Below are 19,482 nucleotides of genomic sequence, written 5' to 3'. Positions count from 1 at the left end.
GCGGGCTATGTGTTGGGGACCAAAGGTGCTGTGCCCTGGAAGAAACTTTCAACTGCTTCAGTGCTAAGCCTTTGACCAGCTTCCTGAAACCGTGGCCGGTACGAACACACTACGTGTGTGGCGCACAGCGCCAGACGGACATGGTGGCGCCCAGGCGGGACCCCCTCCCCCTGCCCAGGCGCACTGACCTTGACTCTCTGCCCCTGCTGGTGGGGGAGAGGTTCTCCAAAGTGGCCTCCTTGTTCTGGGGTGAGGAGGTGGTGAAGGAGTTCCCTGAATCCGAGGTGTTGCCGCTGTTGGGGTCCTGGCTCTTGTTCAGGCCCCCACTGGGGCTCCCCTTCTCCGGACCCCGCGACCTGGCTGAGCCGATTTGCGTGGAGGGTGGCGAGGAGGTGTCGTTGCCTGAGTCGTACTCCTGGGAGCGTCCTCGGGAGGTGGTGAGCGGGCTGGCTGTTTTGGTCAAGAGGTCAACAGCAGACCCCGACCCAGTGATCTGAAAGCAAAAACACCCATTGGACCCGGCTGAGCGCCGGGCCTGTGGGCTGTGTCTAAAAAACCAAGAAATGTTTACCATCATGATGCACTGTAACGAAAGGAAAGAGAGAGGAGAGGAAAGAAGAGACGCCAAAAAACAAAAGCACAAATTCCTGAAAGAATACCACAGAAAGGAGATCTTTTTTTTTTTTACCCCCTACTAGGATAACTGGAAGGTTTAGGTATCATGCAGAGAAAAAGCATGCGATCCAGATTAAACAAAAGAAAAAAGGAAATTATACAAAATTTAATTTCTAATGAATTAACTCAAACAAAAGAGACAACTTAAGAGAAAGGGGGGTGTAAACACCCTTAATCTAAAACAATAACAAAAATAAACAAAGAGGGTGGGGGAAAGAAAGGAGACTATAGGCCTGAAAAAATATATCTTGGAACTTAAAAACAAAATGAAACAAAAAAGGAGATAAAGCCAAAGTTTTAAATATCAACCAAATCCTCAATGAATTTGACTTTTCTTTGTTTAAAGAAAAAGTCGCCTGAATAGAACCCTGAACAAATATCACATGGGGAAAAGAAATGAAATAAAGATGAGAGGTTTTTATTTATTTTTTTAATATAAAGTCAAGGTCACAAAATAATATTTTAGTAGTTTTCAACTAAAGGGGAAAAGAAAGGTGGGGGGACAAAAAAAATGGAAGTCAAATTGTCTGACTGAAAACAAACGAAAAAAAAGCTCTCTACAGATTTTTGCGTGTGTCCTTTTCCCCCTGGAGAAGGTAGCTAAGACTCTTGATTGGCTTCTAATAAATTCTCTCATGTCTTTGCGGATTATATCCACTTACCAAGCAAGAACTCCTCCTTTAGTAGGTAGGTAAGGTGTAAGAGAAAGGGAAGAGCGGGCAAGGTGAGTCCATCATTAGAGTCGCAAATGACAAGAAAAAACACACACCTTTCTGTACATCCTCACACTTGGCCCTGAGCTTTGGTTTTTGCTTTTTCAGTGTTCTTGACAGGTGAAGCATCACTTCTGGTTGGTCTCCTCAGTCAGGGGACCTCAAGCCATCAACGCTAACCTCGTCAGTCCCTTCACGCCCAAGTTGGATCAAGAAACCCTTGCTGAAAACGCAAATGGCGGCTGGAGTTGGCATCTATCTTAAGGTGTCAAGACCAGGGATGGGGGGGGAGGACAGACACAGGGAGGGTGTGCTTCCAACAAATGGCTCTGGGTGGGCTTTGGGGTGACTGGGAATGAGGAGGGGTCTCCAGGATCCTGTGTGGGGCTGATCTAGGACAGATCAAGGAACAAAGGAGGTGATGGAGAGCCAGCCCTCGGGAAGGCTATAGTGGGTTTAGAAGCACAATGGATGGTTTTCTTTAAACATTCAGACCAGTCTTCTGGCTGGGATGACATAGAGGGTTTGGTTCTGGTCCCCATCAACAGTACCACAGAAGAGGGACCTCTGCGCTGGGTGTCCTCCAGCGATAACCATCCCCAGGGGTGAGAAATTTGTCAGGCTAAGAAGGCACCACTTGGAAACTACACCCCCTGGCACTGAGATTACTCTCTGGGTACCTGAAATCCCATCATTCTATTCAAATGGCCCCTGAGCCCGCTTCCAGGCTCATCCTCGGATCTGTTCTCCCAGAGGTAGACCAAGCTTCAAGTGTGCACATCCCTAGGTCCAAGCATGGCCATGTGAACAGAACTTGGATGTTCAGGCTGAGGTGTCCACGTGCACGTGTGGGAGGGAGGTCCATCACCATGTTGGAGAGTGCAGGATGTGGGGCAGGGGAGAAAGGGAGGGGCCAGGGCTCCAGGGCAGATTCTCCCCACACTGCCATGTTGCGGCCTGGCATTCAAGGGGTCTGAGATCCTAAATCCAAATCTGACTTTCCAGATCATTTCAAAAGTATGTTTGCCAAGATAAGGGGACGTATGTCATCTAAAGTTTGCTGGCTTGATTTATAAACATTTATAGTTATAGTATGTGGCTCTCTTAGACGCTTGTCCCAGGCCCTACAAACGTTAGTGCGGTCTCACCATCAAAAGCCTGCTTCCCCCAGCCCACTTTCTCCTGTGCTCCTTGGGCCTAAAGAACGGGGCCTTTTGGGCTTTCTTAAAGAATTTTTTCTGTCTTCTCAGCAATCGTTCATGAGGGGGAGATACAGAAACACCACAACTGTGAGAATGACCGAGACGACGCCACCAGCTCAGGACGTCAGTTCCTGGAGCTGGGGAGGCGGGATTTCCATTGTGGATTCTCCCAGGAGGCTCTGCGCACAGACAAGGTGACGATCCAGCTTTACCAGGTTCCACCCAGCACAGTTACCACTGTTTCTGCTTGGCAATCTGCCTAGCTTTGCTGTGGGACAAGGGACATCAAAATGAGGTTGCCCAAGTGGGGTTTTCTAGAGTGAGACTTCTTTAAAAATTAAGGTAAAGGCCCTTTGTCCCGTTCAGCTCCTTTTGGTCTTCCCGTTTGCAGGTTGGATGCCATATTTTTCCCACCTCTGGGAGTTCAGTGGCAACATGTGCATTTCCTTCGCCTCTGTCAGGAGAATGAGGAAGCATCATGCCAGACAGTTGGACCCTGGGACCTGGGATCTCAGGCTGGGGCTTGATCTGGGGATGGGCTCATGGAAGCTTTGCCTCAGAGATGGTGAATGTTTCGTAGCCAGTATATCACGAGTGAATGAGGCAAGCCGTCCTGGAGGGAACCAGACTGGACTATAACTCGAGTGAATAGGCCTGTGAGTATGATGACTTCCATTATCTGGTGGCTGGCTGGCTGGCTAGCCCCTAGGCTAGGCTGTTCCCACCTTGACTACTAATTTCACAGCATGTGCCCTGGTGCACCATAGGTCCCCAGGGGCCAGGATGTCCTGAGCAGAAGGCTGCTCGGGGCTAGTGGATATAGAAGGGGATTTTGCCTTTTTCACGTCCTCAACCCCACACTCTGAGCTCATGGGGCCACTTTCAGAGTGTCCCTACCTGACTGTGACTACTCTCCACATGTAACTTGTGTGATTTGAATTGAAAACTCCATAAGACATCGTGCTTTTCTATCATCACTGGCAAACAGAGACAAAGGTACTAATGAAATGTTCTCCTTGGGTTGATCCTGATGCCTGAAAATACCATCCTCTCCTGCTTGTTCAGAAGTCTCATTTCTTTGGATGGATCTAAATTCTTCGACATTTGTGACAATGCACTCTACAAACCAGCCCTGCATCCTCCACACACCTCATCTCTTCCATACACCTCCTGGCCCCCCACAGCCTTAAGCCAATTGACTGGATAAAGTTCTCTTGGTTCCGCCATTACAGCTTGCTCTCCCAACCCCAGGCCATTTGCACATGCCACCACCCCCCCAATCTAGAACATTTCCTTCCTCTTCCTCACTTCACATGGCTAAAGTTACTCACCCTCCAGTTTATATATCACCTCCTCTAGAAAGTCCTTTCTGAGCTCCAGGCCAGGATAGCATAAATCTCTTTCTTCCATTTATTCTTTCATTCATTCATTCACTCATTCAAAAATGAGTGGCTTCTGTTTGCCACAGTACTGTTACTCCCTGAGGTAACTGCTTGTTTTACCACCTGCCTCTGCATCTGGGTGAGAGCTTGTTGAAGGTAGAGGCCATGCATGACTGGTTCAGTGCTCTACCCACCAGTACCTGGCATAGAGTAGGTGCTCAGTAAATCTTGCTGAATGAACAAAGCTGCTTAGAAGTTTGAGCTTGGAAGCCTGGACCCATCCTAACTTAACTCATTGGTGGAGTTAGCTGGGTGATCAGGCCTTGTTGGGGTCCAACAGAGTGACTGCCAACTTGGGAAATTAAATGGATTTTAAAGGAGGGACTGGCCTCCATCACACTCAAGATAATTCTAGGAAAGTAGGTGGGCCCCTGGCTGGAAAATTGGGGTCTTGAGAGCAGCTCAGGGCTGGGTATGTGAGCCAGAAAGAACCTCTAGGATCAAGTTTTGTGTCCTGGCCCGTGGCAGAGAGCAGGCTCTTCCTCCCAGCCCTCCTCAGACCTACGGCCCTCTGAGAAAGCACATGGGGGCATCATCAACAGATGCTCAAGTTCCAGGCTAAGGTGAGACGTTCCAGACCTGAGGAGCCTTACAGAGGAGCCAAGTGGTGCTGCGCCTCCTTCCCGTCTTTGCCACCCTCAGCTGTTTCGGGAGTTCAGGTTAAAAGATGCACTGGGTCTGGCCACTTGCACACCACAGGGCTGCTGGCCCACACAGTGACTTTGTTCTGACGCTACAAAGGTCTCCTCCTGGATCAGGAATTAGGAAACAGTACCCCCTCTGGCCAATGAGAAAAAAGACAACATCTTTATGTGGGCTGAAGCCGCCCCAAGCAGTTTTCTCAGCTGCATTGACAAAGGGAAGGTAGGTGGGGTTTAACTCTAAAGCCAGTCACCCCTGTACGGGGCACAACCAGCAGAACATAACATCCCAAGCAGGTGCTGGGTATGCAAATCTTCTCACTCTGTTTGACTTACTTAAAGGATTATTTTGAGGGTCGGGGCGAGAGGTAGTGGCCTGATGATGTTCACTCCAGCTTCTCCCAACTGAACTCTACTTGGTTTTGTTTTGACAAGTCTTGACAGTCTGTGTCCATATTTCCAGGTGGTAGAGACATCTTAGTCAATTCAATAGGGATGTCTGGATAGTTTAATAGGCTCTTAGCCTCAGACTCCACTTTCTCCAGAGCTCTGCATTCACCCCACACAGAGGAGGAAAGATACAATTGAGGGGAGCCGAAGGCAGACTGTGTGTGGGTGTGTGTGTGTGTGTGTGTGATGCCAAGACAATGCAGAGCAGATCTTCAAGTCAAGGACATTATGACAGGCAGACAACAGAGGCCTCTGTGCTCTTACAAGAATTCTTGCCTTTGCGTACTGTCCCTGAGTGTCTCCTTCCTAGTCAGATACTCACTCCCACTCCACCACGTAAGATGCAAACTGCTGCCCACTGGATGCTGACCTGAGAGCACGGCTCCCCCCTGCTCCTCCCTGTCTCTCAGAATTCATCTTTGAGTTCTTCTTCATCTGTTGGGAATTTCTCTTCTAATCACGTAACTGATCTCCGCCCCCGTATCCGCAGCCTAGCTGCAAAAGGGTCCTCAAGACGCCCACTGGGAGGGGTCACCCTAGACCCAGCGCTGTCCAGGAACAATGCCCTCCTGGTACCGGGGACCCCCATTTAAGACCTGGGACCCTCAAACCAGGGCTTTCTTCTTTGGTCCACTCTGACCTCTTCCTCCATCTCAGCCTTGTCCTTCCTTTTATGTCTTCACAAAGGCCTATCGGTGGGGGGAGGGGGGCCTGGCATGAAAATTCAGTTCCTGTAAGATTGGCTTAATCACCAAGTGAAATAACACCTGTCTTCAAAAGGATTCTCCTAGAAGCTGAGACAGGAATTTGGATGCTAGCAGTTTGAGGTCCAGGAGCCACTATAGGGGAGTGAGGCAATGAGATGGGGGAGAGAAGGATCCAGATTAAGATCTGTTATCAAACCAGCTGGAGGACACTTGGGAACCAGTGCAGAACTGGCTTCAGAGTTAATCCCAACCAAGGAGGGAGCTGGGGTATTGATACATCAATTCCCCACCACTCATGGGTTAAAGGCTGCTCCCCGGGGGTGTCAACTCTCTAGTAGGTCCAAGCTGCCACACAGCCCAGCACAATGGTCTCTGGCAGCCAGAGAACATTACCCGGTAGCTGGAAGTCGGCAGTGTGTGAGGTGGGGAGGGTGAGGGGATATAAGCAGACAGCATCTGTCTCAACACTCCAAATCACCATTGGAAAACTGGCAGGCTGTGTTACACTTTGTTTCAGATACGCTTTCTTTCACCCACTTAGGAGCTAAACAAATTCATGTTCGACAGTAAATTTGAATGAACTGTCAACATTACAGAAGGGGGCAGATTCACATAACAACCCTATTTCTAGTTCATGCTGAAAAATAGGAAGATCTGGCAACACTGAGTCCCCATTCCTGCTTGGTAATAACTGGCTGTGAGTAATTGCAGCTGCCCCCGTCAGGCAGGGCACCAGCATTCCTGGCCCCAGGCCCCGTGGGGGTCCCTGTAGCTTACATCTATTAGCTGCCTGGCCCCGAGACATCTTCGTCTGCGGCTCTCTGTTCTAAGTGCTCGCTGCTACCTGGATCTCTCTGAGAGCAGCACAAACATGGTGCATCTTGTGTGTTTCACGTCTCCCTTCCAGAACCAGGAAATGGATTGTTCCATCCTCCCCATCTCTGCCCTTTCAATCCCTCCAGGACGGTGTCAGGGAAAGCCACCAGGAGACCAGAGCCAGGAAGCCGTATCCAGACCCCAGAGCTATTACAAGTGCTTCCCTTCTGGGTCAGGATCACCAATCTCAGATTTGATTTTTTTTTTTTTAAAGGAACAAACTGCTTTTCACAAACTCAAGGCCACTGGGAGAAAACAAACATATACGTTCCCTTTATTCCCTGGCCCCCTCGATGTGAAGCTCCAGTTTTTGTTTTTGTTTTCTTTTGAACTCATAAGCTTGCCTCATTTCCTGGTTCCTTAATATACTCAGTGTTAACACCTGGGTTTTTCTAATAAGTAATTAAATCCCCCCACCACGAACTCCAGCTCCCAGTGTTTCACTGGGAGTCTCTCTCAGCCCTCCAGGGAAGCCGGCACTGTTATTTATTGTTTTCGTTTCAAATCATTATTTAATCAAGAATGGGGAAAAAAAGGCAACCTCTCACTTACACTTCAAAATTTAATTTCAGCTGAATTCCGAGATCAAGAGGCAGCACAGCCTAATAGGTTACAAAAATACAATCAAGAAGAGAATTCCAATTAAACTGAACAAGTCCATTTACCGAGCTTCAAATGGCCCCATGGAGAGAGATGGCTATAAATTTTTTTTCCCTCCCTGCCATATGGGGGACTGGAAATTCTCATGTGAACGCAGTGCTACATGGCAGAGCTTTTTGCTAGAGGGTTCTGGTTATTTCTTCTTTTTTTTTTTAATCCTTTTGTTTCACAAAGACATTAAGTTTATTTTCCTCTCTGTTGTTCATCTTCCTTTGCACACTAATTTGGAAGACAGCAAAAGAATGGATTCATTGACCTGTTAGGAGTTCATTTGAGAGGCGGCAGTGGGGGATGGAGAAAGACAGGGAGATCTGCTGAGGGTGGCGGAAAGATGCTGAAGTTCTTAGGGCTGGGTGGGCCCCCAAGGGGCTGTGCGCTGAAGCTGACCTTGGACCCAGGATGAGGTCTGGCCTCCTCTCTCCCTCCCTCCATCGGGAAGCTGAAAGGGACTGGCAGTTTCAGCCTCACCATTTCTCTGAAGCCCCTCCTGATGGCCCTCAGCCCACTTGTTCTCGAAAATTTCCACATGCATCCTGTTAGGCAAACTGTTCATCAGCCCAAATAGAAACGAGAAAAAAAATAAGTTCAATGGAATGGGGTTTTCATCCAGCTAAATGCATTAGCTTTTAAAGCTTCAGCCTTTCTTCTGTGTCTGTTCCACCGTTTCTGCTGGAAAATGTCCCTTTCATTAGAGAAAATGGTGGTTTTCTATTTTCTGTCCTTGCTTGGCAAAAGTGAAAGTGGACAATGCTCTTCCATTTTTCCATCAAAAAAGAAATAACCGGCCCCACAAATCCCCAAGTCTCACGCCCCCACCTTCTTCTGCATTTTGGCCCCTTCTCTCAGAGACAATGGACAGCACTGGAGGTTGAACCTCCCAGTTTGAGCAAGAGCCCGAAGGCTTCTGCCGAACGTGCGAGAGCCTGGGTCAGAGGTCGGAAGGCTGGACCATCCAGAACTGCTCCCTCAGCCTCATTTTCCCTGTTTGCAAAGTGGGAAGCATACCTCCATTCCGCCAGCCTCCCGGAGCTGTTCTGAAGCTCCCCTGAGCCCTTGGATATGGTAAGCTTTTGGGGGCCAGAGATACTTCAAAAACACCATGTCTGGGTTTATTTGGGACAAGTTTAATTAAGTCACCGTGATGACACAGAATAGCACTAGCAATCGCTCTATGTGGAGTGTTCCGTCCTGAGCATCGGGCTAAGTTTTTCTCATAGAACAGAAGCTGCCTGAGGGCAGGAACCTGGTCTGTCTTGCTCACTGCTGTCCACCCCGTGCCTGGTACACAGTAGGCGCTTAATGACTATTTTAAAAATGAATGGATACCTTATCTCGCCCCCTCCCCCAACTACTCTAGGAAGTAGGTATGATTATTTGTTCAAGGTACAGGTGAGGGCACGGAGGCCCAGCAAAACCAAAGGACATGAGGAGGTCAAGTAATTAAGCCTGTGGACTCTGAGGGCAGACTTTCTGTGTTCAAATCTTAACTTCTCCATGCAATAGCTGCCTTTTACTTCATTTTCCTAGGCTGTGGTTTCCTCACTGTAAAACGAGGATGCTAGTGGCAGCTCCCTTGGAAGGCTATTACAAGAAATCAATGAGATGACACAGGGAAAGAAGTCCGCCTAGCACCTGGCACGCAGTGGGTGCTCAGGAAGCATGAGTTGCCGCTGTTACCCAGCCTCACAGGGAGCTGAGCTCGAGAAGTCCGGGGTGTCCCGATCTGCTCCAGAGCCCTGTCTTCTCTGCTATCCTCTACCACGTCCTCCTGGTCACACATTTCATGAGGTCCTCTTTTATGGAACCCCAGTTCTACTTTTTTGGGGAGTGGCATCTGTGCAGGGTTTTGTTGCCAAGGATTCTGTGGCAACTGTTGGCTCAAGCTGGAGGCAGAAGGAGGGGAAAAGGAGCCTGCCCTCTTCTGGGTCCAGCTTCAGTCTTCATTAGCCCCTTTTAGGTTCCTTCTGCAGTTAGGGCAGGCTTAACAGAGAACCCCATGCTACAGGGAAAGTGCTTGGCCAAACCTTGGGGCTATGACCTCTCTATCATCCAGCTGGCCCTCTGGCTATCAGACTAAGCTTCTGAGATACAAGCCATGATTCATACCAGCTCCCCTTTCTAACTGGGTTACCTAAGTCACTTCACCTCTCTGAGCCTCAGTTTTGCCACCTGAAAAATGGTCATAATCATTGCATCTACCTCAAAGAACTGTTTTGTCAATCAAATGAGGGGGAAAAAAAACTGTGTAAAGTATGTGACCGTGCCTGGCATATAGCAGTATCTCCCCGTCCCTTCATTCATCAATCATCTCAGTTGGGGGAACTCCTATTCAACCTTCAAAGCCCAGCTCACATGTTCCTTTATTTGTAAAGCCCTCTCAGACACCAAGACCTCTTAGACACTGTCTGGTCCCTCCTCTGTGGCCCTACTACACATTGTACTTGCTTCCATCACCACCAGGGGTGATACACAAAATATCCCACAATTGGTTGAGTTGAGGTACTGCCCCATCTGAAGGTAGCTGGCTTTGGCACTGAAGGGCTGTCAGGTAATTACTCTTTAGCTGCTGGACTGTGAGAAGGTCCACAAGGTATTAGAGGAGGGAAGGGATGGCTCTGTTGACTGGGGGTGGGGGTGACACCCCCAACTAGGGTGCGAGTATTTGAATATTTTAACAAAGGAGGAGGTACTGGTGCTCACTGACTCAGTCTCAGCCCTGATGGCAAGACCTACCCTACTGTACTGCAGCCTTCTGTTGATGAGTAGACTGTGAACTCTGGAATTGAGGAAAAGTGTATTTTCATCTCTCTGTCTCCCTAATGCCTCGAGCAGAGATGACGGAGTGTAGATAAGGAAAGAATGAGGCCATGAAGGGTTGACCCTTTGGGACCCTCCATTTGGATTTGGGCTCTGACCAAGTGAGAGGGCTTCAGGTTATTTTTAGCTCACCGACTAGGATTTCAGAGAGACACAACCCATCTTTGCATATTCATATATGCAAACAGGGCCCCTTGATGTAATGTACCCGTCTTAGACTTTTTAAAGAGCTGTGCATATGAGATGCCTCTAATGGAGCGTGGTAGGAACCAGGGCATAGAAGACCCTTCACTCCTGGGAATTCTCTTCACCCCTGGAACCCCATCTCCTGCCCTGGAATTCTACCTCCATCCCGATTGCAGTCTTCATTCCCTGTTTCCATTGGCTAGTTTCTCGCTTGTTGCCTCCTCTGCCCTAACCTAACCCTCACCCTAATTCCCTTCTCTGCCTGCTGACCTCCTGTCCCATCTCAGCATTAATTGTGCACTTTGTTTTACAGTTTTTACTTCCTTATAAGAAGGCACAGACTGTTTCTTATTCACTGGATCTTGAGAGTCACGTCAGAGCTGACCTTTTACAGATGTTCAGTAGATAACGGGTCGATCTCAACAAGTGATTGAACAGGTGACTCAGTGACAATGATTCTGCTGTTCTCTTTGGCTGAGAGTTCAGCAAAATCGTGGGGCCAGGACTCTTAGAAAACCTTTGGTCCAACCTGGCATCCTCCTCCCTCCCTGCCTCTGCAGGAGAGAGGATGAGAACAGGCCCAGCGTGGAGAGTGCTCCGAGGACCAGACTGGGTTGGGGCGGGGCATCCGATGTCCCCAGGAGTCAGGGTGAGGCTAGCCATGTGGGCTGCAGCTGCCATCCAGGACGGAAGGGCTGAAAGCGGGGGCGGCAGGGGTCCTAGCTCTAGTCCCAACTCATGCGCCGACTAGCCTGGGCCTCAAACCATCCTACGAGGCCGACCACTCCACTACCAGGACTACCATCGCTCCAACAGCTACTGCTTTTATCGCTACTACGATTTCCACTGCTAACAGCCCTGCTGCGACTGGCCACGGCCAGCCACCCTTACCGAGCATCCCTGTTACACTCTCAAATTTCTCCTTCCATTAAGTCGTCACAACCTCCCAACACCCCTCTATGAGGTAGGTCTTATGACTGTCCTCTTTGTGCAGATGTGGAGAAAACTGAGGCACCGACACTTTATGTAACCTGCTCGAGGTTCTACAGTTGGAGAACACGGAGCCAGCCCCTGGAATGTCGCCATCGTAAAAACCTGCTCCTCTGCGGAGTTCTGCCCCGTGCGAGCCCCGGGCTCAGCTGTTCACAAAACCATTTTGCTTTCGTCCCAACAACAAGGCTTTTGAAGAAGAGACTTACTATCTGCATTTTTTGCAGCTCCAAAAAGTTTAAGTAACTATCCCTCACTTGGAGCCAGGATTTGACCACATAATCCTAATCCCGTGTTTTTAACAACTCTGACTTGCCGCAGCCCATAGCAGTCATTTCTTGTCTGTGAGTCCCGGTTCTCTTTTCGAAATTGGGGCGTTGAGTGAGTTGAGCTCTCAAGGCTTCTGCCTTCGGGGTGCGAATGAGTTTTCAGCTCTTCTGATAGGATCTGGGCCCACAGTGGACATCATCACTTTAAGAACCAATAGCCAATCTGGTACCTCACTAGCTGTGGTTGGAAGGACCACCTTTTTTTTTTTTTCCCCCACATCTTGGACCTGACTGATTAGGAAACCACCCTAGACATGTGGGAAGACACAAACCCACTGCTCCCAATGGTAGTTTTTAATGAGGGTCTGTTGGGGCCACCACATGGGCTGCCACAAATACCATGACCAGGGGGATCAGTGGCGTTTACTAACTGAAGAACATTCTTCAACCTCTCGTGGCTCATATTTTAAATTGATTTCTACCTTCGCAGCCATTACCCTGGGAGACAAGTGGGCTAACCTTGCTCATCGTCCAGTGGAGGAAGCGGAGGCTGGAGTGGTAAGAGGATTTATCCAGCCAAGCCAAGACTTGAACCCAGGCCTCCAGACTCTCTGCCTTACTGGGAAGAACTTTCATAGGACATTCGGGGAGGGGAGAAGACAGGCGGGCACTTTCCATCTGCAAATATCAGCAACTACAGGCAGCTCTACAAAGGAGAGGTCTGGGGAGAGCTGTGGATGTGTTCAGTGAGGCAGAGGATTTGGGCAAAATTAGACCTTGGTGATACACGGTGCCTTGGCTGGTATAGAAGAGTTGCCCAGAATGCACAGCAGATAAGAACTGTTATGTCAACCAGACCCAGCTAGTAGTCACCATCACCTTCTCTTGACCTTCCAGTGAGAACCCCTGAGCTTCTCTTTACACCCACCGCACCCTTTCTAAGGGAACAGCTCTCTGAGCTGTCAGCAGCAAGTGTAGGCTAAGTCAGCGTAGAATCTCCTCTTGCCTGTGTGTCTGTCTGTCCCTCTAGAAGCTACAAAAGGCCTTTATATATTTTATGTTATTGGATACCCCGCAACAATCCCACATGGAAGTGGTCTTATTTCAAATTTACCAATGAGAAAACTGAGTTTCAAAGACGTTAAGTGACTTTCCCAAAGTCACACAGCTAGGAAGTGGCAAAGCTGGAACCTGAGTTCAGATCCAACTCCAAATCCCTCGCTCAGGAAACTTCCTGGCATCAAACCCTCTGAAGTCACATCCCAGCCCCTCCTCGGTGACCCAGGGACCATTATGTGATTCCATTCAGTGCCGGGTTGCAAAACTGGATTCCCTCTTGCTTTGCTCTGTGGCTTCACCCCAGACCTTAACCTCTCTGAGTCTTGGCTTTTCTGTCCCATCCGTGGAAGGGACGAGTGAGGGCAGCTGCGCCCTCAACTCCTCAAGACCTTGCATGGACACGAGAGGACACAGGTCAAGTGCTATATGAGCTCCTTGGAGGAAAATTCTCGTCTACATTCAAGGCTGTGTTTATACAAGTGAAATCAAATCCCAGCTGCTAATCAATGCTGCAGCCTAGCTGGCGTCAAAGATGCAGACTTCACTGCAAAGCTGGAGTGCCTCTGTTACGTCAAAGACCCCCTCTTTCCTTCCTCCCCAAAGAAACCGCCTACGGTGTCTGACATGTGCATTCCTGTAGATGTCACTCTGGAGACCAATATATATTTTCAACATTTCCCTGATAAAAAGCCTGGGTATTTTAGTTTTATTCCCTCCCCCGCCCCCCATACCCCCCTCCCCAAATCCCCAAGCCGAGTGCTGCCAAAGGCTGGCGAATGACCATTTGGTTAATCAATGGGGAGCTCTGAGATGGGTGGGGTATTTGCCCGAAACTGAATCAGAATGTGTGGTAGACTGCCCTGAACTTGTGCTTCCACCTCCCCCCAGTGTCATGGCCAAGACTGGCAGAGGAGGCTGTGCGGAATACTTACTACACCCCTGGCCGACAGGAAGCTGAGCATCTGGAGGGGCTGGCTGGGCGGGGGGCTGGACCGGGCCTCAGGGCTGGCCTTGCAGAGGGTCTTGGAGCAGCGGCGGGAGTGCCTTCGGTGGGACTTCCGCCCTTCCTCTGGGGACCGGCCGCGGTGCCTGGGTGTAGGGGAGAGAGACTTGAGGGTCTTTGGATGGGGAGCATGGCAGAGAGGTGGCTGAAGGACCAGCAGGATCTGAGGACAGCAGAATGTGTTTGGGTGTGTCTGTATGAACTACATGTGCATCCATCCATCCATCCATCTATCCACCTACCCATCCATCCCTCCATTCATCCATCCATCCATCCACTTACCCATCCATCTATCCATCTATCCATCCATCCACTTACCCATCCATCCATCCATCTATCCATTCCATCCATCCATCCATCCATCCATATATCCATCTACCTGTCCATCCATCCACTCATCCATCCTCTCATTTGTTCACATGACAACTGTTTATTCATGCACCTGGCACTGCCTGCGGGCTGCAGATGCAGCTGTGAAGACAGCAAGGGTCCCCATTCAGTTTACTGTCCTTTGTGTGCTTGTGTGACTGTGTCTGCCTGCCTGTTTGTGTCTGTTATGTGGCTGTGTGTATGTCTGGGTGTGTCCATCTGTGTTTTCATGTGTTTGTCTATAAATATAGCTGCGTATATCTGTGTGTCTTCGTGGTTGTGACTTCACCATCTGTGAAACAGAGGCATCTTATTGACTGTCACCCAAAACTTTTGGAAAAAAAAAATCTGACAAAAAATGACAAAGATGCCTTCTGTGAGCTTGTCAGATCTAGATTTGGTTGTCCGTCTGCAGTGGAAACCAAAGCCCTCTCTGACTCCCTGGAAAGGGCATATTTGGACTCCGCATTACCCATTAGCTCTGAGTCACAGCAGTAATAGATTTGCTTGGCACTTGTAAGCCCCTCTGAAGGTGCCTTCCCAGTCCTCTCTACAACTTGAAGCCCTAGGGCAGGTATTACTTTCTGATCTTCAGATGAGAAAGTTGAGGCTCAGAGATGTTTAGGGACCTGCCTGAGGTCACACAGCTTGTAAGTGGCAGAACAAGGGCCCCTGTGGAAACCAACGCCTCTGGTTCCTGAGCCGGAGTGTCCCTCTCTGCGCTGGGACCTCCAGATCATTTTTCTACGGAGTGTGTGGCCCAAGGGCCAGCTCCCGGGTTGCTCCCATGCCGGCTCGGGTGTCCCTCAGCCCAACAGGCACTGAGGAACTGCGGCTGCCACTCCAGCAGGAGATGTGGCAGCAGAAGGAGGGCTGCAGCTGGGGCTGCAAGGTGAGGCACTTCCCTGAGAGGTAAGTCTCCGAGAAGGTCAAGTGCGGGGCACCGACGGTCTGCGAGCAGACCCTGCACCATCCTCCGGCCAGGCTGGGCTGGAAGTGAAGGGCTCAGGCTTAGTCACACAGACCTGGGTCCCAGTCCCAGCTCTGCCAGTCACCGTGACCTTGCTCAGACACCTTTGCCCACCAACCCGCAGTGTTCTCCACTATAAATGTCAGTAATGCAGCTGAGCTCAGGGTGCCAATGCCCTGCAGACAAAGCCCACCGGGAGTGCGCTGTGGCTGAACGAGCGAGCATCTTTATGGCTCCCTGCAGGCACGGAGAACACACACCATGGGGAAGAGGTGGATGTCTTTGTCCGAGGGCGTCAGAGAGAACCCAGGATGAGCATGTGGTGGGTGACTCTGGGGAGCATTTAAAGAACTGGGGCTTTGTTCTGGACTGGATGCTGCCAGAAAGTGGAGGTCATTCTCTGACTGGGTGTCCTCATAATTACCCAGAAAGAGGGCAGACTGACTGAGGTCCAGGCTATAACTGGTAAAGAAGCAACAGTCACTCATATCCGCCAGGCTAGAGAGAGATGCTGGTCTCTTCTGTGTTTTGGACAAAGTTTCTGTTTCATCTGGGCTCAGATCTGATTCCGGAAGGATCTTGTTTCTGTCCTGATCACACAGGGTCACAGAGCAGCCTTGTCTGAGGTGGACGTTCTTGGAAACTGTCGCTGTTCAGTGGGGACACCAAGGCCTCCCGCGGATGGTACCAGACGCCAGGGGCTGCGTCTCCCTCTTAAATGCCTTCACCCTCGGCTCCACGTTCACCTCGCCGGCGAGACTGAAAGGTGTCCGCTGCCTTGGCCCCACCCCATCCAGCTTAGATCAGTATGTCAAGAGGTGGGATCCAGGCCCTGGCATCTGTAACAACCTCCAAGTCAACTACAGCGCAGCCAAAGCGGAGAAGCCCTGGCCTAGCGCGCGGTGCTGTCCGGAGAGGAGGAGAGAGAACGCACTTGAAACGGTAGCACAGTGCCTGCTTCGGAGTAGAATTTAGATAAATACTTCTCCTCCTGCTTCCTCTAGACATTCTGATTTAACTGGGAGGCGCCGGGACCAGGATAGTGAGTTTTTTTCAGTCTCCCCAGGTGACGTGAACACATAGCCAAGTGTGAGAAACACTTAAGAAAGAATAAAGGAGCCTTTGGCTTCGGGAAGCTAGCCTGGTACCATCAACGAGACCTGGGTGTTCCCGCCGGGCACAAACAATTTCAAATGTCAACATCAACAAGGCCCCACCCTCTTCTTCTGCTTTGTGTTTTTCTCATCCACAAGGGCTTCCTCCCCCTTCTCAGGCCGGGAGAGCCAATGTGTCAGCATAAAGAGAGTCTAGGTTAGGAGAAACCTGACTCAGGAGGGCCTCAGAACCAGGTCCTTTGTGCTGTGTGGCTTTTCATAGGTTGCTTAGCTTCTTTGTGCTTAGAAGCACCCTAAGAGTGCCAAGCCCAGCTCCCCAGTTCGGTCCTAGCTCTGTCACTCAGTAGCTAAGTGACTGGCAAGTTCCTTAACCTCTCTGTGCCTCAGTTTCCTCCTCTTTAAAATGGGGATGACAACAGTGCCAGCTTCGTTGGGTTGTGAGGGGGTCATGCCGTGGACACTGGAGGTACTTAGCACCTCAGCAGGGCGGTGCTAGTGGCACCTAGAAAGCACGTGTGTTAGCAAGTCCTGTTACTACTGTTCCTAGAAGTCAAGTCCTTCTGTCTGTTCTGCCTGCAGCCCTTTGTCTACAGGGAAGTGACGACAGCTTCCGAGGGTGGGGCAGGGGGCTGTCGCTCTGCTAGGAAAGCGGCCCCTCAACAGTGACAGTGGGAGGCAAAGCTGATGGAGACAGTGTCTTAGGCTGGCCGTGGGCTGTGGCTGGGCTGAGGAGGCACCTCAGGGCGGGGGTTACCTGCTGTCACAGCTGGAGGAGCGGGACTCCGAGCTCTGGGACCGCGAGGGGCAGTGGTGGTGGCGGTGGCGGTGAGACTTTCGGGGCCGGCTTCGTGATCTTGGGAGGCGGGGAGGTGAGAAGGAGCAAACCAGAGGAGAGAGAGAGAGGTTTTCATCTGGTGACACACGTTTTCCTCTTGCACCCAAGTTACTGTCCCTCCCAAAGTTATGCGTCTCCCCCAACCTACTCCCTGCACCCCGCCCCCTGCATCCCGCCTGTGCATTCCGGGTCTCTAACCAGTTTTTCTGAACACAAGTGAGTGGAAAGGGGAGATGGCCTGACCCTCAGGGCCCTCCCACCCTGCTGGTAGCAGGCCTGATGCAGACCACACCCAGGACAGAAACGCCACCTCTCCCTCACCTAAGGAGGGGTCTCAGTTCCAGACAGTTTCGCGAGTCAATCAGATACCATAATGTGTGAATGAGTTGGGCACTAAAGAAAAATATGTCAACTGAAGGGCACTGGCTAAAGAAAGTGGCTTTGCCTCCCGAATGATGGCATGGTACTGGGTCTTCACATTTCTCAAGTGAATATAGAAATAGAAAATTTTTAATGTAAATTATTCCTATTTTAAATGGAAGCTCATTTTTAAAATTTTTTTTAAAAAGACAGTGTTTGGGGCAAACAAAACACATTTGCAGAATCCATTAGGCCTCTGGGCTGCCAATCTGTAACTTTAGACCCAGAAAATTAAGTCTAGATTTCTCGTACGGAGTTACAAACATCATCGACAACAAAGATTACAGTACCGATAATTACTACCACTGCCATGGAAATTGGTATTATAACAGGTCACTGCAGCTCTCTCTGAATAACAATAATGACTCAGAAGTAGCAGTGGCAGTGGCTGTGGTCACTGATACAATGTACACGGAATATCAATGTTTTGGTCCAAGACAGGAAGCCAGTGGGAGTTAGAGATGATTCTATCGGGAGGTAGCTTGGTTATCCCAACAAAGGTCTCAGAATTCTTGTAATGTGATCATCAGACTGTATCCTTTCCCTGTTTAAAACTCTCCTGCTGTCCTCATGTCAAGTCCAAACTCTGACCTTGAGCCCCAAGCATCCTCAGGAGCCAGCCCCCGCCTAGCTCCCCAGTCTCCTTGAATTATGTCTACAGCCCTGGTCAGAAAGGCTCAAGCAGGCCTGAAGTGCTTGTGTTCTGGCTCACACCTTTCCCAGCTGATGATGTCCTGATGATGATGATGGTGATGATGATGGTGGGGGGGGACCCGTCTCTAACACACACAGTGTGCTGGGCACTGTGTTCTAAGCATTTGCCTTACATAGATTCATCTATTCCTCGCAACCTACAAAGCAGGTTCCCTCATTCCCATTTCACAGATGCGCAAGCCGAGGCACAGAGAGTTTCAACCATTTGCCTAACTTGCAGCCTAGAATGGTTACCTCCATCCTTACTCCCAGCCTAAGCGCCTGGTCCCGCAGGAAACCTCCCCTCACCACCAAGCCCTCTGTCCTGCACCGGGGCTCCACCGCGCCCTGGGCTTCCATCTCCTGCCGCTGTGCTGTGACCTGTCCCATGTCTGTCCCCGGGTCCCGCTGCATGGTGCGCTTCTCAGGCTGGGAGGTATGTCTGTCTAGTCTCCGTCCTTGAGCTCCGCACAGGACCTGCCACCTGCTAGGGCCTCTCTGAGGGATGCTGAACGAGAAGCCAGGTCATTCCAGTGGTCCTTTGTTTAGAAGCTGCCCTGACCATGGGTCTCGGCAAGAAAAACCACCTTTCTCTTAGGGGCGCCTGTTTTTCCTGACTCCGTTTTTTCTGGCTTTCATAGCCTTCCTTTACGTCCTGCTAGCGGTTTCTGAGACATATCCAGCTGCGCAGGCTGGCCACCCTGCTGCCCTCAGGCCAGCAGTCCTCACCTCAGTGAGGATCCTCCCAGGACTCTTAGGGTCTGGGCCCAGCCCTGGCTCAGTGACTGCCTATACTGCAGCCACCCTGGACAAGCGATGCTGACGTCTCTAAGGACAGGCACTCTGTCTGCGCTTAGCGTGAACGTACACTCAGTGCCCGTGAGCACCTCTTGACTTGAACTGAACCAGCCTGATGAGTGGGAAGTTCTTCCTTGAGCTAACTCACAGCTCTACTGTTTCCTTCTGGAGCTTTCCGCAGCCTCCTGTGCTGGTGCCTGAAATGCCCTGTTTCGCACTGACCTTGGGTGAAGGGGCCCTTTGGGCCAGCAAAGCTGAGCACCCTCCCTCTGAGCCCCGCCTCCTCTTGTCCCTCCCCCAGCAGCCGGCTGACTTTCATCCCACTGCCTTTGAGTCTCACTTTAGAAGCTTCTTGGCGGGAGATAAAATATTAGTTGATTGGAAAACACACGCAATAACATTTGCAAGGGTATAAAGTAGGTGGGTTGTAACCAAATTTACTTTTAATTTGGCTGGGAACTGAACTCTGCAGGCAGCGCTGGCTGATTTGAATTTCTACTACCAGCTATAAACTGTGAACCAGCTGGGGCCCGAGACCAGGGAGCTCCTCTGATGTCTCCATGCCCGAAGCCCAGCAGCCGGGGCTGGGACT

At 50.4% G+C, this 19,482-nt stretch overlaps 1 protein-coding gene and 1 long non-coding RNA gene across 2 annotated transcripts in view; one reads left to right on the top strand and one right to left on the bottom strand.

The window, feature by feature from the left end:
- The window catches only part of SRRM4 (serine/arginine repetitive matrix 4), a 141,740-nt gene that overhangs the window by 8,371 nt on the left and 113,887 nt on the right, over window positions 1-19,482 (bottom strand). Inside the window, exons 7-9 of the mRNA XM_031670023.2 lie at window positions 16,899-16,997; window positions 13,620-13,776; window positions 189-493 (exon numbers count right to left, since the gene is read on the bottom strand). Of these exons, the coding sequence (XP_031525883.2) occupies window positions 189-493; window positions 13,620-13,776; window positions 16,899-16,997 (561 nt within the window). The remainder of the gene's footprint in view (window positions 1-188; window positions 494-13,619; window positions 13,777-16,898; window positions 16,998-19,482) is intronic.
- LOC140690910 (uncharacterized) lies at window positions 1,563-3,239 on the top strand. Its single transcript, XR_012066261.1, has 3 exons — window positions 1,563-1,653; window positions 2,639-2,784; window positions 2,982-3,239. It is a non-coding gene; the product is annotated as an uncharacterized lncRNA (long non-coding RNA).

Source organism: Vicugna pacos, chromosome 32, assembly GCF_048564905.1.
Source record: "Vicugna pacos chromosome 32, VicPac4, whole genome shotgun sequence".
NCBI lineage: Eukaryota > Metazoa > Chordata > Mammalia > Artiodactyla > Camelidae > Vicugna > Vicugna pacos.
This window is presented reverse-complemented; position numbering and strand designations above follow the sequence as displayed.